Raw genomic sequence first — 26,813 nt, forward strand, 5'->3', positions numbered from 1 at the left:
GGTGTGTCTTTACCACCATATTTATCAACCATAAGTACAGCTGCAGTTGTGTCTTCAACTTCATTCTCCTGAACCGACATTTGTGTACTTTATTCATGCAATGTATAAACGGTGGAGACGATGTGCAATATGGATTCAAACAAGTTTTCGTACAACACTCATCAGGAATCGTCGTTGTACTAAAGGACGCTGAAACCAAAATTGAACTATTTAATATAGAAAATCTAAGTTAAGAAGACGGGTCATATAGCAGTCGTGAGCAGCTCGGTGCTGTACTGCAATACATGGAAGGGCTGAAAAATGACAAATGACAAGCAATTTTTTTACTGGGAACACAGCCTTACAGCGAGACATGTGGAGACAAGCTATGTAAACAAAGATGGCGTATGTCATCAGTGAATGGCACAAGTTCATTCAAACTTCTCGCCCTTTCACGCAAAGTGTAGCGAATATAGACTAGTAGGTACTTGGCTTGGCTGTAACATAACTCTGGTGTAAGCATTGACGGATAATGCTCGAAAAGGTGGCAGATTCTGCTCGAAAAGCAGTGAAATTGCCAGAACCATACAAACCTTATGGCGGGCAATTCCTCGAATTCTGCTCCATTTCTTTATCCACATACCAAACATGGTATGAAACTTACCAGAAAAAGTACCGAATTCTGCCAACTTTTCTGCCAGCACTATCCGCAAAGGCCTACTCCGGTGTAAAGAGGGAATCACAGAAGCTTTTTTTGTGATACGATGGGCGATGCGACGCGATCTGCAAGGGATGCGAACTCGTGAAAATACTATCCACAGAAGAAGTCAGCAATGCCACGACGTCTTGCTGATTTTGCACGAAATTCAATGCAGATGAGTATGTCACCATGGCATTCGCGTGACTTGGTACACCTTGTACAAATTTGCAAGCAACTCTTGAACCTTTGTGCAACTTTGATGCAGAAAAGGTCAAATTGTACGCCAAATCACTTGTCGCATTGCGAAATTTGAGGCAAGCTCCACTTCTGCGATGGCCCAGGTGCAGCGGTCGCGTGGGCTGCCAGATGGCTACAAATTGGGGATTTCCTGGTTTCTTGGTTGTCGCATCGCTCATCGCACCGCAAAAAAAGCTTCTTTGAATCCCGCTTAACGGTCCGGCTGTTCTCTATGTTCCTTCCCTTGGCGGAGCCGAAGCATTTCGAAGAGCTATGCAACCCAGACGTTTGCGCATATTTCTTCTGTTTCAATTCTTTGCAGTGCATTGCCCACGATCCTGCTCCCGTTTTCTACGCAGACTTGGCTGCCCGATTCCACGCGAGCGCACGGCGTTCTGAATGTCCTGAAATGCTACGATCAATGTTATATTATCTGTGAGCATTGCCTTCAGGCGATATTCGACTTTTCTATCCCTGGCTGCGGACGTTTCAAAGCAAGCTGTGCAGATTAACATGCAAGGGAAGCACACCGTTGCAAGCTAGCCCAGTGAATAGAGATACGTTCTAGTAGACATTCAGCTGCTGCACGCCATGTAACGTTACAAAGTGACAACACGCTGTACAAAGCAAGCATGTGTATTGGCCACTGGCGCAGTTCATTCGCTTAGCAAAGCTGTTTGCCGTGCACAGGCTCCTATTTTTCGTTGGTTTTGCTCCATTGCGATTGTGAGAGTGAGACGCACGCTTCTGATGTTTGATTTGAGCATGGTGATGTCCACCAGCCGCTTTGTGCATGAATAGTAACTGTTAGTGATCTTGCATGCAATCTATGACCAAAAATTAATGTTGCACACTATCATTTTGATTGTCTTGCGTGACAGCAGCTATGTGTGAGCGACACAAAGTAAAATTCACTCTTGCGCATTGCCTTTATCTCTTACGATGACTATCCTGAAATCGAAACATTAAAGTATTCGTATTCTGCTGTATGCATTTGGTTGAAGAAGTTGCTATGGGAACGTCCAGAGACACAAATATCATCACAGAAGGAAACACACATACACACACACACACACACACACACACACACATGCCCAAAAATACCATGTATCCTGAATACACCTGTCGCAAGAGAGGTACGCAAATCTGCAAATCCACTCGATGTGCCCCCGACACATTTTCTCAACGATAGCGAACAAGATCTGAATGAGACAGATCAAGACACACACACACAAACACACACACACACACACACATGCGCCCACCCACACATGCGTTTGGATATCTTCAGGGATGATACTGTGCAATGACAGAGGAAAGCCTGCTACACATTCGACCAGTTTGGCTAATAATGATGAAAATACAGCACGCACAAAGCTCGCATGAAAAATCAAATGGGATACATGCATCTGTCGACAATGTCGAGCCATTGTGTTCTATCTGTGGCAAGTTTTTCCGCTTCCAAAAGAGACATGTTGGGCAACCCCTGGGCTTCTTTCCATCTATTAGATAGACTAGACAAGAAAGCTTGCGCCCATGCATGGTCAACGCTAGGGATGAAGTAAGTAAGGGACTAGGGATGAAGTAAGTAGTCGGTTCGCTGACGACAGTTGGTTGCCGAGAGCCAGTCCTATGCCAACTACCCGGTACACCTGCTCACCTACCGTTTATGGCATTTGAGCCTCTAGATCCGAAAAGGGGGCTTGTCTCGTTTCGCGTGAGTAAATTAAATTATCGTATCCGTTCCCGAAGGGAACACACGACGGCCGCTAACACCCGATAAACCCTAGCGGCAGATGCAGCGCCTTGTCGTTTCGCGTAGTATTGAGAAAATGCATTTGAAATTTGAGTTTTCCGCATAAAGCGATGTATAATTCACTTATTGAAACACCCATAGCTCTGTGAAATATTTTGGACCTAGGTTTTTACACAGTGATCTGATAGGATACAGTAATGCCATGGTAAAGATAACTCAAAAGGCTTAAAAATGACATAAGCCCCCTTTTTGGATATAGAGGCTCATTTAATCATGTGCTAGTGCGCACACCCGTACGCCCCCCCCCCCCCCCCAAACACACATGCCCTTTTGAAACAGGCATGAGCACGTACATGCAAGAGACCACGCTAGCTGCAGTGGTCATCCAGCGTACATGCTTATCTCCCACCTACATGTATGCACTAGTACTACGCACACAACCCCCCCCCCCCCCTCCCTCCATACCCATATACAGGCATGAGCACATACATGTACATGCAAGAGATCACACTAGATGCAGGGGGGGGTCCCCCGGAGTACTGATCCGTGCAATGGTATGACATACCGTATTTCCCCCAATATAACTCGCACCTTTTACACTAAACTTCAAGGGCGAAGAAGGGGATGCGACTTTCAATCGAGAGTGACATCCTAGTTACATGCATGTGTTGAAACAATGTGGTTCAAACCTCAAAATGGGGGCGCAACTTATGATCAAGTTCGCCTTACAATCGGGGAAGAACGGTAATCAAAGCGAGTGCTGTACAGTCGTGGGTCTCTATTACAAATCCATGAACTGGTGCACCGCACGTACTTCTTCAGTCGTCTCTAGTTCATTGCAGAGGGCCTGGGGCGGAGCTGGTCCCCTTTCAGGGGGGGGGGGGGGGGGGGACACGGCCGCATGTTGGTGTAGGATGGCTTGATCATGTCACTCATGGTCAATATGTGCATTCTGAACCTAGGTAGAAATTCTTTTTTTGGGCGGTGGGAGAGCACGTGTCCTCTTCAGCCATGCATCGACGTTGCCATGCAACCATCCAGCCATACTGCCATGCAGTCGTCCAGTCATTTTGCCATTCAGTCATACTGCCACATAGCCACACAGCAATCCATCAATACAGCCAACCAGCAATCCAGCCACGCAATCACCCATCTCGTCCGTCCAGTCAGCCAGTCAACGAGTTATCCAGCAATGTAGAGCCGCACAGCCATACAGCCATCAAGCCATGCAGCCGCACACCTATCTTGCCATGCTTCCATCCAGCAATGACGGATCTGCATTGCAAGCACAGGCTGTTCGCGAAATTTCCAGCGAATGTACCACTCTAGAATACCATACACCCAATAAAACAGAAATGTTCCATGTTCCAGTCTGTCCAAAAGAGCGATTTTTCAGCACTCTTTCGTACAGACTGGAACATCACTGTTTTAAATGTCCGAGGGCAGAACCACTTACGACAAGGAAAAAGTAGAGGTGGATGAGCAATTCGTCGTAAGTCAAACTTTCACGAAAGAGGCGATTATCAGAAAACAGACAACTGTTGCCTGATGATCGTGTCGTGCGTGAAACGTTGTATTACAATGAACTATTCAATCTCCTCTACTTGACTTGTTACAATGCACCCATTAGAAAGAAACAAAATTTGTCGGTAAAAGAGAAGAAGATCAATATCGAGTTCAGTCCAGGGTTATCATAGAGGAAGACACACTTCATTGCGAATTACCCTTGCAATCAAGCGCAGCAACACCACTGCGAGGCCAGATGTGATGATGATGACGAGAGAGTGAGAGATTGTGCCGTTCGAGCAGCAAGAACGCTCTGGACGGCCATTCAGGTAACTGTCGACGAACGCCTAAAGGATGCGAGTTACAGCGCGTCCGTCTCAGTGACATCCTGCAAGAGCAAAACAGAACCCATGATAATAATTATCGACGTATTTTCCGGAGCATAAGGTGCACTGGAGTATGAGCCGCAGCCAGATTTCTTGTTCCAAAATACACAAAGGCACACAATGAAAACCTTGGGCAAAATCTGTTGTGACTCAGAGTTTCATGGCTGAACCAATCATCAGACAACGAAAATTTCCCCCAATATACAGATGTCTAACAGTTACCACGTATTTCACGGTTCATTCAACCATGCATGGTAGTAAAAGCCACACCGTTTTTGGGTAAACTGCGAATGTTTAAAGCGTGGTTCCAACTTTCTAAAATAATGTAGGTCATGCAAACCAGGCAGTGAAGTCTTTCAGCAAGGTTTGAAATTGTTTACTGTCGGAGAAGAATGGAAGCGCCATGGATACACTTGTGAAGTTGCCGTGAGCGGATAGGTATTATCTGTGAGTATGTGCATGTGTGAGTGTATGTGTGTGTGTGGGGGGGGGGCATGCATAAGTTTATGCACATACTCATACACACACATGTGGGTGAGTGGAAGGAGCATGGATGGGGGTGGGGGGTGTAATAATATAGTATCTCACCGAATTACTCTCCATAGCTTTCAGGAGTGGTTTCTTCATACTTCGACGGCGAGTGACTCCAGGACGCGTCTGTGTTTCCGAATCGTTAGATCCAGTGCAACTACTGCCAGCATTCCCATTAGCACCATTACGGTGAGATCTGTGAAGCCAGGACTGAAGTCTGAAGGACAGAAAGCAATTGGCAACGAATACCAGCTACTATGAGCATCTCTAATTCCAGCTACTATGAGCATCTCTTTAGTCTGAACAGGTCATGATAAACAATTGAACAATGTATCGTCACACCAAAGGAATTTTGAATTTGATCGGGTTTGTTGATCAATATTCGTGGCAATAGTCCTCCTTTCGGTTCGAAATCAGGCAAATGGACGATGACTTAACAATCATGTGCAATAAAAAAAGTCCCCAAATCCGTATGCGCCCAATCCGGGAACCTTTCTGACCCATCTAGAGTAGCAGAAATCAGCTTTTCAACAAACAAAACAAGTTGATTGCTTTCATCCAGGAAGTATGTATCGCGATGTCGAGTATTAAACCCAGGCATATTCCTTTAGAAGCCGATGCTGTTCAACAAAACATTGGCCCGGCCATGGTCTGACCAAGCTGAATAGTTCTTACCTCTTCTGCGTGTACTCCTGAATGAGCAACAACAGTAGTGAGAGAAAAACCCCTAGCACCACTACCAGAACCCACAGCCACCTGCAGTGCAGCACAGAACAGACATAGCACAATAATAATTGCAGTATTAGCCACGTTGGTGGACTGTTTTTTAAACTGGTTGCTCTCTCTCTGTCTCTCTCTCTGTCTCTCTCTCTCTCTCTCTCTCTCTGTCTCTCTGTCTCTCTGTCTCTCTGTCTCTCTGTCTCTCTGTCTCTCTGTCTCTCTGTCTCTCTGTCTCTGTCTCTGTCTCTGTCTCTCTCTGTGTCTCTCTCTCTCTGTCTCTCTCTCTCTCTCTCTCTCTCTCTCTGTCTCTCTCTCTGTCTCTCTCTCTGTCTCTCTCTGTCTCTCTCTCTCTCTCTCTCTCTCTCTCTCTCTCTCTCTCTCTCTCTCTCTCTCTCTCTCTCTCTCTCTCTCTCTCTCTCTCTCTCTCTCTCTCTCTCTCTCTCGGAGCTCTCGCTTTTCCGTCGTCATTGGTAAAGACGGAAAAGTGCAAGTTCCGGTGAGAGAAGCAAGCAACATTTATACAAGAGACCAGCCAGTCAGCTCAGTGCCTTCGCTAAGCTTAGTTTTTTCGCAGGTCATCATCGAACTTAGTGTTTTCAATACAAGGACATGTTTCTATCAACTGGAACATCACTGATGATGACATGGATAAAAACTAAGCACCCTGAGGTAATTGGCAGCTCTCTCGTTCCTTTTTTGGGTTTTTTACCACCCATACCTAGGGGCTTGAACCCGCTTTCCATGGTTCTTTTACTTAGTGTTTTTACGCGGTGGTCGGCGATGAGGGTTTAGCTTGGGATCCTTACAAACAGCGCTGATCAATGAAATTCCATCAAGCCAGTGAGTGCCACGCTGGGCGTTGTGCTGCTCTAGACATACAAACATTGGGATCCCGCCCACCAAAAAGGATTAAAGGATCAGTCGGGGAAGTGAATTGGCTGAAAGAGGAACTGGCTGAAAAGAAGAAAAATCGCCACAGAAAAATCGCCAGACCCATCAGAATTTGAAGTTCTCCCAATCCTTTCAAAATTTAATCACTTCCTTTCACTTCTGGAAGGATCCAGAAACTGACTGTGGTTGGTCCCCTGGGAGAGGGAAAAAGACCCAAGTGCCATCAGTATGTGTGGCACGTGTTGTGATCTGCCTTTGGATTGAAAAACTTGTCAGCGCCTTCTAGGTTCAGCCTGGTCCCATAGCTCAGTAGTTAGAGCATTGCTCATGACGAGCAAGGTCCCGGATTCGAGTCCTGGTGGGTCTGGCAATTTTTTAAATTTATTAACTTATTTATTTCACTCAACTCGTGGTCCATGACCACTTGGCACGCAAAGTGCGAGAGAGGGGTGATAGCCATCCACAGCAAGAAAAGGGAATGAAAAGAAAGTTAATGGTGTGGCGATAGTGAACACCCAAACGCCCCACTAGTTCTTACCAGTCTTGTGTGTCGGAAAAGAAAGTGATGATGAAGGACGGGATGCTGAGGATAGGCCCGAGGATGCGCGTGAACAGGTAGACTCGGTTGGTGAACTTGTCACTGATCTCGTCGGCGTTCTGACAGAGCATGATGATAAGGGTGACGACCCACGCAAACAGATTCACCTGAGACACATTCCGGAGGACATAAGGTGGAAAAGAAGCACAACAAAGAAACGTCCTACACTGCAATACCTGGGCAAGCAAAGCAGTATCATACAAAACCAGAAAAGGTACACTAAAATTCGAACCTTTGCAACTGCATTTTTCTGCCACACACTGAAAAAACTGGTCTGGATTCTCAAAGCAAATACAGCATAGTCATGCAAAACCAGACGACAGTAAATAAAAAGAGTGATATAGCCAAAGATGTGAGCACTTTCAGCGTTGCTTTCTCCGCTATGGCAAAATGGACTGGATATACAGGGTGAAGAAACATCATCTTCCGTACATGCAGGTTGAAGTGGATACGAGATAACCTCCTCAAGTATTTGCAGTGCTGCTCAATGAAAGCCAATCAAGCGGGTAAAAGCCACACTGGGCACTGTGGAGCCCTAGACCTGAGAACAGTGGGATTTGAAGTGGTGAAAGGTGTAAACTTGATGCACGTGATCAGATTTCATTCAGCAGCAACGTATACATGTACATGCAAGATACACAACTCCTGTGATGTTGGGTATAACAGCAGGACACACATAGAAGCATGAATGGAACAGAAGCCGATTTTTCAAATCCCACCGTGACACAGATGCGAGATTTGAGTAGAAGCCTTGCACAGTACATGCGTGACAGTAGGCACTGTACAGAATACATGCGTTGTAACCGTTGCACTTTCTTCTGCCTTCCTATCACTGCACACCTTGCACGCGCCTATCACTGCACACCTATGTACGCGCCTATCACTGCACAGCTTGTGGCGCCTATCAGTTGCACAGCTTGTGCAGCTTCTAGCACTTACTGTTAACGGCTAACCTTGGCACCTGTTATTCTACTTACTGTATAAAACTGCTTCTTACTAATGAAGAGACGATTATTCCTCAGCCGACTAAGTGAGACGTTTACAATGGTGACAGTACGCACTGCACAGTGTACAAGTAGACTCTAGTCCACGTTGCAGAAATGCATGCATTGAAACGCAGCACACCGTAAGTAGAAGCATGCTTTGAACCCCGGCATGTACGGCTGTAAGCACCTGCTTCCACACACACGACATCGTACGGTACCCGCACATCGGTGGGAGAACGATATCACTTACAATGTACAGGTTGATCATGAGCGTGTCTGCATCTGTCAGCGTGGACGTCGGAGGCAGCTGGTTGTGCAGGTTGACGTGGAAGAAGATGCCGGCGAGAAGTGTTGCAGCACACATCGAGAATCCTGAATTGTACAGATAACAATACAAAAATACACACAAACAGGAGTTGGAGAAGCTGAAAAAACACACAAACAAACTGGCCAAGACGGCAAGAAACAGAAAGACAAAGGGCTGCATAGCGCAAAACAGTAACATAAGAGACCATAGGTTGAATAGATAGACCGATGCGACGCACTTCTATGATATGACATTATCCGATATCTCCTAAAATTGTCTGGTGCAAATGTAACTGAGCCATTCATCATCCAGTTGAAATCACTTTTAGATGCGCACTCCCAGTCACATGATCACACAATACCACCTTGTGACTGCTCTAATCATTCCACCAGCCAGCAACCACTCTAAGTAATGTATCCCACGCAAGAATACCATCACGTACACCCCCCCCCCCCCCCCTCTCCTCTATGGATGTTTGTACTCCGGAACCTCTCTTATACATGAAAGAATAGTTTTATTTCTCGCCAGCCGAGCGCAGCGAGATAGGCGAGAAATGTTTTCTCGCGAAATGTTTTCAGTTGCAAATATGGCATCTGGTGTATTCTTTATTGTCGCTTCTTTTCCTGACTTCTTCAGTCAGTTTTGAGTCTCCCCAGTGTGATAGTCACATCTGGCTGCGGCCAACTACCCTTCACTTTGTGTTTTGTCGCTATTGCTGTCTATGTCTCTGTGTGTGCCAGTATATGTGGAGCGAGAAAGGTGCATGTATGACCAGACGAATAGAAAATCGAATCCTCCGGTCCTTAGCACGCATGGACGCCTGCACAAAAACCAGCAAGCGCACATACACAAACACAGACACCCTCGCACACTCATAAAAACACATGCACTGGAGTGCACACACACACACGTACACACACACACGTACACACACACACACACGTACACACACACACACACGTACACACACACACACGTACACACACACACACGTACACACACACACATACACACACAAGCAAACCCACGCACACATGATGTCTTACTTACTGGTTTCGTCCTTCTTGGGTGGCAGCCAGTATGTGAGTATGATGACAAGGAGAATGAACATAGGTGCCATGAAGACCTTGATGAATGCACTCCTCTCTGGCAAACACAATACATAAAGTCATAGAACACAACACAGTAAGAACGGAATGCAGAACACAGGGCACAGCATAATGTCAAAGTTGCGATACGGATCAAGAAAAGATGGAGCGTGCATGATGGGAAGATTGAGAGCAAGAGCAACCTACAAACCCCTGAAATGTCTCAGAACCACAGTTCGTCTTCTCTTTGAAAACAGCACTTCAATACATGAAGCACCTGTAATGCTCTGTGGACGAGATCAAAAACCACATGGTAACAGGAGGGTGTCTTACCGGGACGATCAAAGTTGATCATTCCGTAATATCGGGTCGATATCTTCTCTCCTCCCTGGCACCTGCAGAAAAACAAGAAAACTTAGTTACGTTCATACATGTGCACAGGACTGAACCTCAGACTAGAACTCTTGCAAAACCAAGAATGAAATCTGTGTCACAAGTGGAACAGTTAGAGAGGAATCAGTGGAGTTGCCGATCACATTTCACTCAATCTCCACGTATTTCCCACTCAACTCTCAATACATTCACACTCGATTCCAGCGGGATTCCCATCGATTGCCCCACAACGCCATGGAGAATATACAACGCTTACACAGGAGAGCTTTCAGTCTTAGACCCTCACTCTATAAACTGTGTTCACGTACGACAAACAACATTATGCGATGTGCGTGATTGCACATAGGATACAGGGAACATCAAAGCATGTCACTGCATGCATACGCCTTCTGCTAACCGATGACCATTTGCATGTGTTGCACCGACACTCCGTTACAATCAAGGGAACAGCACCCCCCCCCCCCCCCCCCAGCACACACACGCACGCACACACACGCACGCACACACACCGTGCCATGGACAGGCCCGTCGCAAGAGAATGATGCAGATCTGCAAATGCACTGGATGTGCACCCACAGATTTTCTCTTATAGCAACAATAGCAAACAAGATCTGAATGAGACAGATCAAGACTTGCGCCAGATAACTGTCTAATCCAGACAACTGGCGAAGCCATATGAATCGACCACCAATGCACACCTGGTCTACACCACACAGAGTACATCGGCATAAAACGACCAAGACAGTTACCTATGCACACCCTACACTTGCTGGGGTAACCAATATAGACAGCACGATGCTTTGATAGAAGCAGACACTAGATGCAATGGTAATTGATGTGAAATTGGACACACACAAATTCCCCCCCCCCCCCACGCACACACACACTTGCACACACGTCCATCGTCCAACCTTTATGCAGAACCATGACCAGAGTGCCCAGTCCAATGGCCTAGCAAGTGGTTCGTTCTATGATAAATATAATAGTGATGTTTGAAACTCGGATGTTGAGCCATAAATAAATGTGGAAGAGAAAAGGACATATGGATACGAGTTAAGAGTAACTCTCCATCACTGTAACATGATACCAAGAGTACATAACCCCCCAAGAGTGTGCAACTCCCACATACCCTGTTGTCCCGTCAGAATTTCAAGTTGACGTCATTTTTTATGATGTAATGGGAGTTGCTCGCGTCTTTTGAGACGTAGACCAGGTAGACACTGGAGCTCAACGCGTTCGCGGAGTTAGTTGTACAAGATCTAGAATGACCTTCGTGGTAGTTGTACGATAGATTGTAGAGGCCCCTATACGATCCTGGGCGAGAGCCGGCCCGCGCCGCATGCGGACTACGAGTCGTAAAAATAGCTTCTCTTTTTTATTTTGTTTGTTTGAAGTTTTATTTTGCATCACATTGCAAACCGAACAGCTTGTTCAGTCCATCTTGGTTGTCTTCTTTGTGCGACTTTGTGCTTTGAAAGTTTTCCGGGGTCCGCGATTCCTTGTGTTGACATGTTACGATTTGATCTCTTTGTGTAGCCAGCTGTCCGCGACTGCGTGAGTTTGCGATATTGCACTGGTTTCTGGCCATGGATGGTCACCTCTTAGACGTCGTCGAGGAGTCTTTGGTGGCCGAGGGTGAAACGGAACCAGTGGCACCAGGTTCAAGCGGAGCACCGGATGCATCAGCTTCTGTTGGATCGAGTTCCCATCCCCCGTCAAGGAAATCAAAGCTGCTATCAGCCACAGAACGACGACGCGTTGCCCAGTCCCTTGCTAGTATAAAAGCAGTGGACGTTGCGGGCAGCATACTAGCATCCGCTGCTGAAGAAAAGCACATGTCCTATTTCCCTGCCAGGAAAGAGTCGCTGGCCAATGATACTGCTGCTTGGCATTCTATAGTTGAGTATCTGCTTGCCACATATGCCAATATTTACAAGCAATGCTCAACGCAAGCAGAGAAGTACATAAAGCTTCAAGTGATGTGGACAAAAGCCGTTAGTCAACTTCATCCAGATGACAAGGTTCGCCAACTGAAACTGTCTGAGCTTGACAGGTGCAGCACACTGCATGCTGTTGCAGCAGCTGTTTGGAACCACTGCTGTTATGCAGTTAAGAAAACGATAGAGTGTAGCAATCAAACTGAGGATCACGTGTTGAAACCCGCTATTACCGAAGATCATATAACACGATTCTTTGGAGCTGCACTTCACCGAAGTATCCGCGCTTTGGTAGATAAGGAGAAGAGGAGAGGGAAGGCAAACACAGAAGACGAGGAGAAGCTGAAGCTCTTACGAACATTGAGGCTCCTAAAGGAAGAAAAGGAGCTATCCAATCTTCCAATGTCCCTACGTATTCGCGATCGTGGGTGGATGGCATTCCTCAGAGAAGAGTACATGGAGTATGCCAAACACGCAATGGAATCTGTGGTTGAAGTCATCAACCAAACCAATTTCAAGCGATATGGCTCCGACTTCGTTAAGGTGTCCACCACAACCATTCAGTGTGACAAATCAATCATGGAACAATTTGACCAAGCTGTCACTAAACATCAGCCTGGCATACACAACAGCAGCATAGTTGAAGCCTGTGGGCAAATGATACTGCTTAAGGTTGTGAATGCAATGTGTCAGGAGGTGATTGATGCATGCGAGCAGGTGCAAGTGGTATCGTCTGGAGCATCATCCACTAGTGGTCAGAATTTGCGCCCTAGTTTGCACATTGCCAATGTTTAATGTCAACATATGCCCAGGAACTGTATTCTTTCTTCGGACTCTGCTGCTGCTGATGTTTGTTGTCGTTTATTATTATTCTTAATTCTCAGGATGGCGACTCGCGCCAATATGAGACGTTGTTTTAAATCTTTATTCTCAAGTTCTTGTTGTTGTTGTTGTTGTTAATGAATTAGAAGACTGCAGCTGTATTTATGGGTGAACCCAATGTGTCGTCACCACCTTAACGTATCATTCAACCAGGTTCTTTTTGGTTCTTACATGTATTTTGCTATTTATTCTAACGTTGCTGCTTGTATTGCTGTTGACATCAACATAATCTCCCCGCGAGCGGAGGGTGTTTAGTACTTCTTGCTTTTTGTTGGGTTTTATGTTGCTTCAGGTTCTATTTTTTATAAAACAAGAATGCCTCTTTTACGGGCAAACAAAATACAATTCTATCTGCCATCACAATTTACGCTATAATGTCCACTACCACTACCAGTTACTTGACAATCAGCTCATTCGATAACATTGCACAACACTGACAAAACAATGTTATGCGTTCCTTCAGGTTCTGGTGCTGCTGATACTTAGTAATAAATTGTATTGTCACAATATCACGTCACGGCATGGGTCACTAACATTGATAATTGCAAAGTGTGAGTTGGTTAAACCGAGAGGTCATGTAAATAACAAAGATCTAAATTCAGTGTAGATCAAATTTCAATTTAATTCGACACAGGCAGCGCCTATTGACGGGTGTATGACAATGAAAATGTTTAAATAAGAAATTATGCGAATATATACATCTCTGTATCGCAAACTAACACGGTATGTCGGAAGAAGAATAACTTGATAACAGCAATAACAGCCTTCATCATCATGTGAGAAAGTGGAAACTGTGAATACTTCACAGCTATTAAAACTGAACTATAACCGAGAACTCATTACCCTGATGATGCCCAATGGGCGAAATATTGCTACTAATTTAAATTATTTTTGTCGTGAAGCTGAGAGCCTGTTCGGCGATGGAGGTGTTCATAAGTGTAAAACTGAGAACATCAAATCAAATTTTCACTTTCTTCTGCGCAAGTTGACTCGAGGCAAGTCTAGTGCAGCGTCGCGGTAATCCTTTCCACTGCTGTGGACTGTGTGGATACTCCTCTGTGTGAGCAGAGCTGCCCGGGCAGAGGAGTAGTTGCTTGCTGACAACTGGCCACCTGCAGCATGCTTCATTTGCGAGAAGACAGTCTCGATCGCACTGCCAGAGACTCTGACTGGGATTATGTAGGACTCTGGATGACGGTGGAGAAAGTCTTCGCAGAAAGACAGGAATCCATATGTCATTACTCGTAACAAGTCCCATGTCTGCCAGGAGATGAATTGAGTTTGATATGGGCTCACAGCTGGGTAGTTGGGCTCCTTGCTCAAGATGCTGTCTATCCAGGAGACAAAGTAGGAGTAGCCTTTCCTGATGTCGTCAAGAGGCTGGGATGACGATGTTTTCACATGAGCGTGTGACAGGGTTCCCGATTCAAACAAACTGTTGCACGCAAGAAGATACTGACGAGTTGCTTCCACTGCGTCCAGCTCGGCATCACTAGTAAGAGACAAGCAATGAGTGGCAAGCTCTGTGAGAACTTTATCTTGTTGCATGATCTTCGCCGGGAAAACATTCAACTTAGTCCATGGGTCACGCCAGATGTAGTTCTTCCTCAATTTTGGGATATCTCTGGGAACACCTCCACGCTGCCGCTGACATTCCCGTTCGTACATTTCAATGATCGGTTTCCATCCTATGGGGATGGAGTCACGTACAAAGGCCTTCGTGCCACCGGGACGAGATGAATACAGCGCGTTGATCAAGTTTTTCAACATATGCGATGGGCATATGACGAAATACAGTGTGTGCCCTGGCCAGAAGGGATGATCTGTTGACGCTGGTACCGCATATCGGTCACTGCTGTTTGTGGATGAGTTGCCAAAGGCTCCACGCATTCCGACCATGGCTTTGAGCAGGGTCAGGTTGGTCGATGCACCGTCACAAACTAGCGCACTCACCATCAAACCATAGGAATGGAAGAGCCGGAGGCTGTCCAGAACGCAAGCATAGATGAATTTGGCATCCATCGACTTTGGAGACGTATAGTAAGGGCCAAAGATGTCGGTGCTTGACATCATGTCTCTCCAAAGGAACTGCAGAACATATTCCGTACGCTGCATATCCGCATCATTCCTCAGCTCTTGAAATACATCCTGCAATGAGGTAAACTGGTCAGGGGTCATTGAAAGTCCATAGACTTCTTGACTGCTTGAATTCCACAGAACTCTGCTCACAACTTTCACCTCGTCAAATATCATGATGCCGTCTGACTTTGGCTGGGCCTTCCCTTGTAGCAAGCATTCCTTCTTCAGGTTGGTATACTGCTGCAGCATTTCAATAATGTGCTCTTCGCACCATCCTGGGGGATCATTGTGCCCCGAAGTGTAGTGCTGTAAGGAGCGGACACTTGGCAGCTTCAGGATACCGAAGGACTTTAGGGCTTGGTAAGCCGAGGAGCTCCTGGTATAAACGGCCAGAGCCATCCGGTATGTAATCATGGACCAGCGGTTCCCATGGCTACCATCAACATTTCGATCCTGGTCCTGCAAAAACTCGGTGTGGTTGTAGTTGTCTTGCTCCCATGCCTCTCGGAGCACATGGGAGTTGGTACCCGCCTCTGCCACGACGTCTTCGAACAACTCCAGCTGATCTTGCTGGAGTGCTTTACAGGCACTGTGCAGCTCATCACTTTGATCCTCACTAAGATGTAGGTCCAAATTTTCGTGGCGAGCTAGGGACCGCTTGAGGACTCGCCGATCTTGCCGCACATTTGCCAAGCGTTCCGTTTGACTGGCTGGCGACAAGTGCATCCATTTGACCTTGGAGGATGATGCGGTCCTCAGCTGCTTCTCCTCGCCCTTCCTCTGCTCAGCATTGGCCTTCAGAACGGTGCACTGGCGTTGCAGCAGCTTGCAATCACGGCACTGCACCATGGCAGCAGCTCTTTCTTCCATGGTTGCGTTCTTACTCAACTCATGGAGAATTTTGCACTTGGTCGAGTCCGTCCTGGTGACAGGAAAACTCCATGTCCTTACATTCCTGGAGTCAAACCGAACGGCTGCTTGAATGTCATTATAGTTAAAAAGGCCCGGGCAGAACTTGTAGGCCGATGACGGCACCATCATGTCCATCAGATGGCCAAGCTCTGCAAGTGTACTTGCCACTACACCTTCGGCTACGACAACACTATGGAATGCATCCAGCATATAAATTCCCGAACCATCGAGGGCGACGACCAGCCTGATGGCGGTGAACGGTGCTCCTTGCCTTGTTTGCATTGATGTGTGGTTTGGCGACACTTCTATCCACACCGTGCCATCCACAGAGGCCAATGTTCTTATTTGCAGCGATGAAGAATAAGTATCGTTTTGTGCTATCATCGTTGACATGAGTTTTACCGAGATGTCAGGAAAGTGAAATGCCTTAGGGACTTTTGAGGGCAATACTACTTGGTCCAGGACATTAGCGGCTTGACCATCACTGTCGCTAGAAACACTGCATGCACTTGCCAGCAGACGCTTTGAGCCAGTCGAAGCAACGCATCTTCTGGGAGTTTCCATCGTGAGAGCAGGCCCAAGGGCCGCTCTAGAAAATACTACAGCAGAACTAACGGCGTGAAATTTGAAAATACTACAACAGAGCTAACGGCTTGAAATTTGAAAATACTAGAACAGAACTAACGGCGCGACATTGCTACACTGTACCTCTCTACCTCCTACTCTGCTTGGAAACTCTAATTATACCACGACGCTTCTGCTACAGACGCTGCCACTACCACGACTTTCAAATTGCAGAATAAAAATAGACAGCTAGCGGCTGAACCAGCAGCCTGCTAGCAGGACAAGAAGTAAAAACTGCACAAAGGAACCACGGACCACAGAAAACTGTTACTTTCAAAGCACAAAGAAGACAACAATCCGTTTGGTTTGAGATGAAAAATAAAACTTCGAACAAACGAAAGAGAAGCTACCCTATCCCATGGCCATGGCCCACGGCACGGTGCCAGTGAACCGAAGGAAGTGACCGCCATACGGACTACGGTGCTTTCGAAAGTATACTGTATAATCGTACTATAATCGTATGCCGGCTCTCACGATCTATCGTACAACTACCACAAAGGTCATTCTAGATCTTGTACAACTAACTCCGCGAACGCGTTGAGCTCCAGTGTCTACGTCTCAAAAGACGCGAGCAACTCCCATTACATCATAAAAATGACGTCAACTTGAAATTCTGACGGGACAACACCCATAGTCGAGTTGCACACTCTGGGGGGGGGTTATGTACTCTTGATGATACTATATACAGTCAGAAAGTGCAATAACTAGGCACAAAACTGACAGAGTACTGAAACATTCGACGTCCTGACACCTAGCTTCAACACATCTCCGTAGCGCTAACCGACAGCCTTCCAACTTGGAAGGTTCAAGGTTATGGAAAAGACCAAAGAGGGGAAGGCAAGCGCAACGAAAACGAGCAAAAGCTACAGTCCCAACGGAACAAAGAATGTCGATTGTTACTGGACAATGACGAGACCAGTACGATATTTGACAAAGCGGTCTAACTACAATTCGAAGCAGCAAAGCAGCACACCACCCAACTTGGGTGGGTCATAAATATCAAAGATAAGTAAAGAAAGGGAAGCTTTGCGAAAACGAATTGTACAAGCCGAAAGCCAAACTCCTACAGTACTCCTCATGCATGACATTGTGATGGACTAGTTGACTACAAAACAAGTTGTTTCACACGACGTACGTTTCGCCGTATGGTTCGTGACGGCTCATCAGGTGTGCAATTTGAAACTCGCTTTGTCAAATATCGTACTGGTCTCGTCATTGTCCAGTAACAATCGACATTCTTTGTTCCGTTGGGACTGTAGCTTTTGCTCGTTTTCGTTGCGCTTGCCTTCCCCTCTTTGGTCTTTTCCATAACCTTGAACCTTCCAAGTTGGAAGGCTGTCGGTTAGCGCTACGGAGATGTGTTGAAGCTAGGTGTCAGGACGTCGAATGTTTCAGTACTCTGTCAGTTTTGTGCCTAGTTATTGCACTTTCTGACTGTATATAGTATCATGTTACAGTGATGGAGAGTTACTCTTAACTCGTATCCATATGTCCTTTTCTCTTCCACATAATAGTGATGCCCAATATTTAAAGAGCTAAGCAATACAGTTAGTTGAAACAAAGTTCATTGCTGAAGATTACCTGCAAGAAAAGTGACTGGTGATGTTATGGTACACCTTGGGCGGCTTGGCACAATCGCAGTCTGGTGTGATGGAAGACGCGTCGAGACACGTGGCATCCGGCGCTGAGAACGGTGGCCAGCATCTCTCCACCACACTGTGCGTGGTCGTGAGGGTCAGGGACTCCTCGCCAGGGAAACGAATGGAGCTCGACAGTCCACTGGATAGTGCAGACATGAAACAATACAGCAAATACACAGTAAGTTTAATATGGCAATCAAGAGTACTAACTGTGCGGTAACCAATATATACACAGTGGTCATGAATGTTACAAGGTTCAAATCTAGTGAACTGAATGGTCAGATTGCATGGCCCTCACTACATAAAAAAAGTAATTTAGTCGACAGATGGTAGCAAAACGTTGTACATCCGATTAGTTGACTGAGGTGATGGCTTAGTTACGGCAAAGGTGCAGCCAAGCTCTAATTGCACACACACATATAATATATTATACTGTCACACGCACACAAAAACACTTGCTCGTACAATTACACGGACACGCGCAAGAACACACACACAAACACGCATATAGACACACACACACACACACACACCTTACCTGTACTGGTTGATGTGACAGAACACAATATCAAATCCCTGACGGTAACACAGCAAGAACAAGAAATCAGATGGCAAAGTCATAAAAAGCATACTAATGTACTAAAATGGGGTTTAAAACACAGCTTTCAGTGTGGCTGTAGTCTTGAATGTGATATTGCCGACCCAAGAGATATGGAAATACAGTGTTATTTAAAAGATGGATGGCGTTGTAGCGTGATGTGTGTGTGTGTGTGTGTGTGTGTGTGTGTGAGAGAGAGAGAGAGAGAGAGAGAGAGAGAGAGAGAGAGAGAGAGAGAGAGAGAGAGAGAGAGAGAGAGAGAGAGAGAGAGTATGTGTGTGTGTGCAGGGGGCGGGGGAGGGTGGAGGAGAGGGTGTACATGTATGTACGTATGCACGTGTCTTTTCCCTTGGTGGGTTTTTTTGCGCATACACCAACGGATGCACTAGTAATACTCGTACCAGGTTTGCCTTTTAGTCATTGTTGAGTGTACTACCTGTAAGGCTTCAGTGAGCATTTACACAACACTTGGATTATACCAAAGCAGCTCTTTGAAAGTCTGACTGCAAAGCTTGTCAAGCCAGCTCCATCAGTAACATTTCAAAATCCACCATCTGAACTGAGCAATACACAAAACCTGGCACCCACGTCTGACTGAAGCTGCTCGTTGAACTCAATGATGAGCTCCAGCGTCTGCGTCTCAAACGGCCAATCAGCCAGCCTTGTGCGAAAGTAGTGATCACCCTGAGAGGACACAAAAAGACCATGAAAGACTCTTACACTCCTTAAAAAAGCATACGAAGGCTGCGAACATGTTCACAATACTGTTCCCCGTGAATTCCGCGGCAGAATATCAGAAGTTCTGTGCAGAATTCTGCGGCTGAAAACAGTAAATTCTGCACTAATTCTTCAAATCCTGCCAAATTCTGTGGCAAATCTGCAAGAGAAATGAGCGTAAAAACACAGATTAAATTTCCGCAACACCACCGAAGTTTGTTGTCCCTACAAATTGTGAACCGAAATTATGCGAAATCCTGGTCTAAAAAATTGAAAGCTACAAAATGTACCCTGCAAGTTGATTTCTTGAAAGTCACAAGCGGGTTCGCTTGGCTGTGAATACATCAAAAATCTCCAGAAAAAGCAGTTTTTCTCTTTTTTTCTGCAATATTCCGCGTGATTTTCTAAATTCTGCGGACACTACTGGTTCTGCGGAAAGTCTGCAATCCGTGGAATCGCGGAATTCACGGGGGACAGAAAGATTGTGAGTGGACTAAGACAGGTAAGATATATACACTTTTCATATATCACAATCCATGCTGTTTTGTTGAGAACTAGTGGCGTGCATGGGTAGTTGGGTTCCCATGCTACCCGACCGGACCTCGGGTAGTCGGGTGCAGAATAGCACCCGAAAACCCGAAGTTGCAGATGACATCATGTTCAGTGCACTTGTACAAATTCATGTGATACTCCGCATGTCTACCCAGTATGTAAGTCAAGGGGTGCATTGCGGTGTGACCATGGAAACATTTCCGGATCGGGTACCCGTGCTACTCGTGGAAAACTACCCGAACCCGTCATCCGAAGAAAATGCTACCCGACTCAGCCCTATTTAGAACCATGCCACAAACACACCTTTTCGCCGGAGTTAATGATAACAAATGCTAGAGCGGAAGCCATAGCAACTTGTGCAGGGACTGCACCATTTAGCAGCTTTCAAGGCTGAAGACTTCACTGGCACTGTCCAGCCTGGTCTACACCACAGAGCTATTTGAAGTGGCTTTCTGGCTAGTGAATCCCTACTTTTTGGGTTTTTTTATATTTCATTCATGCACTGGCTGTTGGTAACCACCCAGGAGAATGAAAGAAAAGTCAGGAGGAGTCTGAGAAAGAGAAGAAAGACGTTTGCAACCATAAACATCGGGAAACGAATCCGCAACTTGTCGATTTTGAAATCGAATGCACATACGACTGCACAATATGGGCCACACACACACACACGCACACACACGCACGCACACACACACACACGCACACACAGACCTACAGTGGAACCTGTCTAAGACGACCGCTCATGGGACCTTAAAAACCTGGTCCCTGTTACCAGGTGGTCTCCTTATCCAGGGTCATTCGACTGGAAATCGCATCCCTTGGTGCTGGTTCCAATGGTCTTCTAGGACAGGTGGTCATCTTATCCGAGTGGTCGCCTTGACAGGTTTTACCAAGAGTACATAACCCCTCAGAGTGTGCAATGCCGATCGAGCTCTGCATAGGGTCTTGGTCGAGCGGAATCGGATCTTCTGATGTCATGCGTACACTCCACACCAGCGCAAGGCCGGTCTCGAGGCAGGGCACCATTGTTTTTGATCCGAGAGTACGCGCGACTCCCCGGGTTCCCTTCAGATGTGTCCGGTATTATGACGCAAAGATCCGATTGCGCTCGACCAAGACCCTACGCAGAGCTTGATCAGGCGTTGCACACTCTGGGGGGTTATGTACTCTTGGTTTTACTGTAATCACATGACAGTCAGTACTTACAAGCACACGAAACTGGCCGCTGTACTCCAGTGGCCTCACTTCCCCCGTCCGCTTCAAGTTGACAACGGCAATGTCCTTGGCCGTGCCATTCCACTCCATCCAATCTGCAGTGCACAGTTGACAGGGGCATGACAGCTAAGAAACAACCAAGTATGAAAAGTGCAAGCTACCGAGAACCAACAGAAACTCATCGGTTTAGCAAAGCTCCTGGACACAGTGTGAACCTCTGGACTGTCATCACCCTAACTGGCATGTGTGCATCGGATTATACTGTATGTTATGCTCATTGTCAAACATGCTTGATCTCTCAAGTTGATGATGCGACCACTGATTAAAATACTCATTCGACATGATCTCAAACGAGAGTGTACTACAAGTAGAAATATATCACTCCACATGTTTTCATTGCTATACTTTCCCTTTGCACAACAAAGCTATGTTCACCCTTTTCTAACACTTGGCTGCACGTCATCATAACATTGGGCATGATCGTCTGCTTGGTGCACGATGTAATTAATAGAAGTATATGTACAATATACAAATACTGTTGTACAGGCAATGATCCCAAAACTAACGATAACAGGGCACATGCACTTACCAGCGTTGTCGGTGTCGCTACAGATGCGGTCCTTCACATTCGCCAGACCCTTGGACACCGCCTGTTCGTACGTAGGAAACACCGTCTTCAGCTGATGTATGGTCAGCAGATAATCAAGGTAGCAAGATCCGCCAGCGATATCCACCTCTGTAGACACACAAAAAAAGTTTACTGTCTTCTCAGATAGACTGAATTCTCCGCATCCGTAGGAACGCCACCACCCTCAAAGGTAAAAGGTACAGACGCTACATATGAAAGAGAGATAATTATGTAATAAAGATTTGTGTGAAACATGTAAAACATAACTGGAAAGTGTTGCATTCAAATGCAGATATGCGTTATTCCGGCCGAACATTTATCGCAATCACTGGACCGAATCTTATCCAATGTACATTGTATAGGCAACTGCCTGAGGATGGAAAGCCATTATACTCATTTACTGTATGCATATATTTAGTGGTGTGCATGGGTAGTCGGGTACCCGTGCTACCCGTGACGACCTCGGGTAGACAGGTACAGAATAGTACCCCGAAAACCAAAGTCGCAGATGACATCATGTACAGTGCACGTGTACAAATTCATGTAATACTCCGCATGTCTATCCAGTGTGTAGGGGAAGGGTGAATCGTGGTGTTACCCTGGAAACATTTCCCGAACGGGTACCCTTGCTACCCGTGGAAATCTATCCGGACCCGATACCCGAAGAAAATGCTACCCGAGTCAGCCCTACATCTGTCATAGGATGCAACTTGCGACGTGTCGGGATTGTAACTCACCACCGACATTGAGCACATACACGCCGATTCCAACACGCGTGAAGTCCGCATGCACTGTTGACAGCCATAGCAGGACACAGGCCAGGGACAAGGCAACACCTGTCGGCCTAACCCTGGCACGATCCATGAGCACGGAACCTGCTCTGGTTGGTTACAGGTAATCTAGGATCTATGAAGTACCAAGACAACAATAAGAACATTCAATGATGTTTCAGTTCACAGGACAACAGCGATTTAAAAACGCAATGCCGTCAGAAGTCGATGAAAAAAGACTTTTGGACCGCATCCACCGGTAGTGACTGGACTAAGCCCTCCTGGTCAGAGACCCAATCCTGACGCACAAAACAATCACACCTACCGCATTTCCCCGATTATAAGTCGCACCCAATTATAAGTCGCACCTACACTTTCAGGTTTGAGCAATATTGCCATGATTTGATATATTGACTTCATTAGTAAGTCACGCTCGAATGTAAGTTACACCCACTATTTTACCCTTGAATTTTAGTGTAAAAAGGTGTGACTTATATTCGGGGAAATACGGTACACGCGACCCGATGGGTCCACCCATCCACTACATCCCATACTTTACCATGGGTAGAGTGTATCCAAAAATCGGTGTCTGTCGTTAGATTTTGACTTCCGATGACTTCTGCCGCCATTGCTTTCAAGCCCAACAACACACCCGTTTCTCTTTTGGTGTTCCCAGCTGGCTTTGCCTGGTCTTCTGTGCTTCTGAGCAGATCGTCTATACTTCTGAGCTGACACGCATGTCTTGATGCACCATCATTGGTCGTTGCACCTTCCTTATCGTAGCATGCCATCGGGGAATAGAAATAATGATGAAGGTAATAATGTCAGATGATCCACTGGAAAAAAATATACCCTGAGCATGCATGCTAGGATAAGTTTGCGAGGACGTTATGTAGGCCTGTTCCATCCATCAGCGTTCCATCTGTTCCACCTCTCCTTTGTGCCATGGTTGCGGTTGTGAATTGGAGTGGGAACGATTGCAAAACGCTGCCATGTATCCAGGCATATTTCTGAACACACACACACCCCTTCCGTAAGTCAACACATTTTTGTTCTGTACATAGTTGGCCTGAAATTTGTTGCGGTCGAAATTTTGTTATGCAAAGGTTCAATGTGACAGTTTGTACAGCAGCTCAGGGTGAAACTTCAATGCGACCGAAATGCGTTTCAGCCCAGGGAGACCGAAAAAAAATAGGCGTTTGGAATATCTTTCAGTTCAGTCCAACACAAACTGTAGCTGCCTGCCTTTCAAATAAATAAGCCATTAAAATGTCATGTAGGCATTACTAGTACCAAGAGTACATAACACAGAGTGTGCAACTGTGCATATCAGATCTGAAACAGTGCAGTTCGTGCACTACGTCACCCTGATGAGGTCAGCCAAGCCGCGACTTGCGTACAGCTCAAATTTTCATGTTTCATAGCCCGGAAATCAGCCAAGTTTGCTTGATTTTAGACGTCCAGTTTCAGGATTTCGGTGTTTTGTGTGACTGTGTACGCTGCGTACATTCACCGACAAGTAAAGTCACCTGGCTATCCGTATCAAAAAAACGAAATCAGGACAAACTCAGTGACCCGCACCACCGCGACTGGTTACGCAACTTTTCACCGTACCTGTGGCTTACCATGCCGGCAGAAATGACGTACTGCACGAATTACACTCCCACAGGAACCATCCCGAGTTGCACACTCTGGTTTATGTACTCTTGCTAGTACTCCTTAGAAGAACGCGACTCAATGACCGATAGTACCGCTGCACTAGTTGTATGTGTGGTGGGGGTGTGCCACTAGTCAAGTGCAGGTGACTGTTTTCCTGTGTGTGTGTGTTTTTAGTTCCTTCAGACAAATATTTGTACTTCTTTCTCGGCAACGCACACACATGTGCATGATGGATACCTTGGATAGCGACCAAAGATAGAGGGTGCTTACCGTTACTGTACCTCTGATCGAACGCTCCGCACTTAGCAAGACTACACTGGTTATTAGTACTGAGGACCCAACTGCCGTGGTCCGGTAACTACAAAAACACAACTGAGTTCTTCAAAATGGGTATTTTGCCAATGCACACCACCCGTAGTCACTTGTGACCAGATTCACAAAATTCCATGCACTGGAAGCTGGCAATAAAGCAAAAACACTCGCTAACTTTCTGGAATCTTTGAAATGAGCGAGCTACATGACTGTGACTCGGTAAGGGTTAGTTACTCTGACTCCTACAACAGCGAATAGAAGAAAATAAGTGGAAAGTAGCATGCCTTGATGTCCTGGATTTTTAGTGAAAAGCAGAAAACTGTCACCTGGTCACCCTTGACCGGGTTGACACTTTCACCGATTCTGATATGAGGCCGCGGCGCGCGCAACATTTCGGAAAACATCAAAAGTTTATGCAGCCGCTAGTACAGACTCAGTAGCCACGCAGTGCAGGATTTACCACTACGGCACTAGTAATGTACTCACTACCACTCTTGACTTGGGCCTAGCCTAGGACTAGTAGTAGGAGTAGGAGTAGATCTACGAGGAAATCAGCGGCTTGGAAAACCTAAATCTGAGTGTCAGTTTAGATCTATACACGACATGACCGACAGTCACCTTTGCGTATTACTATTACATGTATGTACATGACACGACACTCGGCCAGGGCATCAGGAAACTGGAAAGAGTCCTTATTCGCGAAGTGTCATGTACATGACTGTATTACAGTTGGATGGGACTTTGCTCTGGGCATGGAAATTCTGTCGTTATTCGCGAATTGTCGTTATGTGACTTATATGTCCGCAGTCGTTATTGGCGAAGTTATAAATTTTCGTGAAGGGGCACGAAATAACTAAAGTTTGTACCAAACTAAATTGTTATTCTGAACGTTCGGGGTGACAGACCGCGACGAAAAACGAAATTTAGTACGTAACAAGCCTGCTGGTGGAGTGATTTAAAGGAACGGATCCAGTTCCATAACCTTCGACCAGGCAGGACCGCGCTTTCCAGCCCGCGCAGTTTGATCTGTCATTGTATGGTTCTGGCAATTTCACTGCTTTTCGAGCAGAATCTGCCACCTTTTCGAGCATTATCCGCACACCCCAAGCACGAGGTCAATAGAAAATAAAATCCGAGAGTAAAAGGCCGAGGTGAAGCCGAGGCCTTTTACGTGGTTTTTATTTCCTCTACTGACCAAATACGAAGTCAATATTAGATTTATCACGACTAGCCAAAGCCTGTGTTCAATCCCTGAAAAGGAGTATAATAATTATAAGCAGTCAATATAGCCGTAATAGCTATAGAGAGTGAAATATGCAGGATTATCTCTCTTCTATATCACCCTCCATTAATTCTTGTGATCCTTGACTGGTCTTATATGCATATTACCCATATCGCCGTAATATCGACCACTTAGCATTGTAATATGTCGACTTTGGAGCGCCTTAGTCATTTTTTCTCCACTTCAAAAAGAGAAAAAAGACCTCGGCGGACCTCGGTCTTTTACTCGGCCTATATTACCCATAATAATAGACCTCGTCGGTCAATATACTATGCATAGTTGACTGCTTAGGCATATCAAAAATCTATGGGAGTCAATGCTAAGGGAGTGATAAAAAAATATTATTACCAGTATTACAACTATCATCATAATTATAGGCTGAAACTCAGACGTAGAGCTGCGTCTCGATCTGACAACATTTCGAAACACTGGCACTGGCTACTTTTTTACACATCTATACAGTACAATAACTTAAAGTACGTTTGTGAAAGTGTTCATGTTTGTTGTGTTGCGTATGTGTGTTGTGTATGTGTGTGTGTGTGTGTGTGTGTGTGTGTGTGTGTGTGTGTGTGTGTGTGTGTGTGTGTGTGTGTGTGTGTGTGTGTGTGTGTGTGTGTGTGTGTGTGTGTGTGTGTGTGTGTGTGTGTGTGTGTGTGTGTGTGTGTGTGTGTGTGTGTGTGTGTGTGTGTGTGTGTGTGTGTGTGTGTGTGTGTGTGTGTGTGTGTGTGTGTGTGTGTGTGTGTGTGTGTGTGTGTGTGTGTGTGTGTGTGTGTGTGTGTGTGTGTGTGTGTGTGTGTGTGTGTGTGTGTGTGTGTGTGTGTGTGTGTGTGTGTGTGTGTGTGTGTGTGTGTGTGTGTGTGTGTGTGTGTGTGTGTGTGTGTGTGTGTGTGTGTGTGTGTGTGTGTGTGTGTGTGTGTGTGTGTGTGTG

General features: G+C 46.0%; 1 protein-coding gene across 2 annotated transcripts; it reads right to left on the reverse strand.

Moving 5' to 3' along the window:
- Positions 1-1,393: 1,393 nt before the first annotated feature.
- LOC135830134 (uncharacterized) lies at positions 1,394-24,927 on the reverse strand. Of its 2 annotated transcripts, XR_010555998.1 has the most exons (15): positions 24,562-24,927; positions 22,600-22,768; positions 21,824-21,970; positions 21,226-21,329; positions 19,339-19,434; positions 18,691-18,728; positions 18,094-18,291; positions 10,019-10,080; positions 9,648-9,743; positions 8,541-8,662; positions 7,245-7,411; positions 5,771-5,851; positions 5,153-5,312; positions 4,397-4,566; positions 1,394-2,118 (listed from the first exon to the last, which is right to left on the reverse strand). XR_010555998.1 is itself a non-coding variant. In XM_065342526.1 (14 exons), the coding sequence occupies exons 2-14, from the start codon at positions 22,724-22,726 to the stop codon at positions 4,540-4,542; spliced, it is 1,425 nt and encodes a 474-aa protein (XP_065198598.1). In that variant the 5' UTR covers positions 22,727-22,768; positions 24,562-24,927; the 3' UTR covers positions 3,727-4,539. The 2 variants fall into 2 exon arrangements, 1 of the variants encoding a protein (XP_065198598.1); XM_065342526.1 differs by lacking the exon at positions 1,394-2,118 and having other exon boundaries at positions 3,727-4,566.
- Positions 24,928-26,813: the final 1,886 nt, after the last annotated feature.

This window comes from Sycon ciliatum, chromosome 13, assembly GCF_964019385.1.
Source record: "Sycon ciliatum chromosome 13, ocSycCili1.1, whole genome shotgun sequence".
Classification (NCBI taxonomy): Eukaryota; Metazoa; Porifera; class Calcarea; order Leucosolenida; family Sycettidae; genus Sycon; species Sycon ciliatum.

Excerpts from the sequence above, each read along its gene's own strand:
- LOC135830134 (XM_065342526.1), bottom strand. The coding sequence starts at position 22,726 with ATGGATCGTGCCAGGGTTAGGCCGACAGGTGTTGCCTTGTCCCTGGCC. Across the intron at positions 18,729-19,338 it reads ACGAGCAGCTTCAGTCAGAC|GGATTTGATATTGTGTTCTG; the intron begins GTGGGTGCCAGG and ends TGTTACCGTCAG. Across the intron at positions 8,663-9,647 it reads ACCCAAGAAGGACGAAACCA|GATTCTCGATGTGTGCTGCA; the intron begins GTAAGTAAGACA and ends TGTACAATTCAG.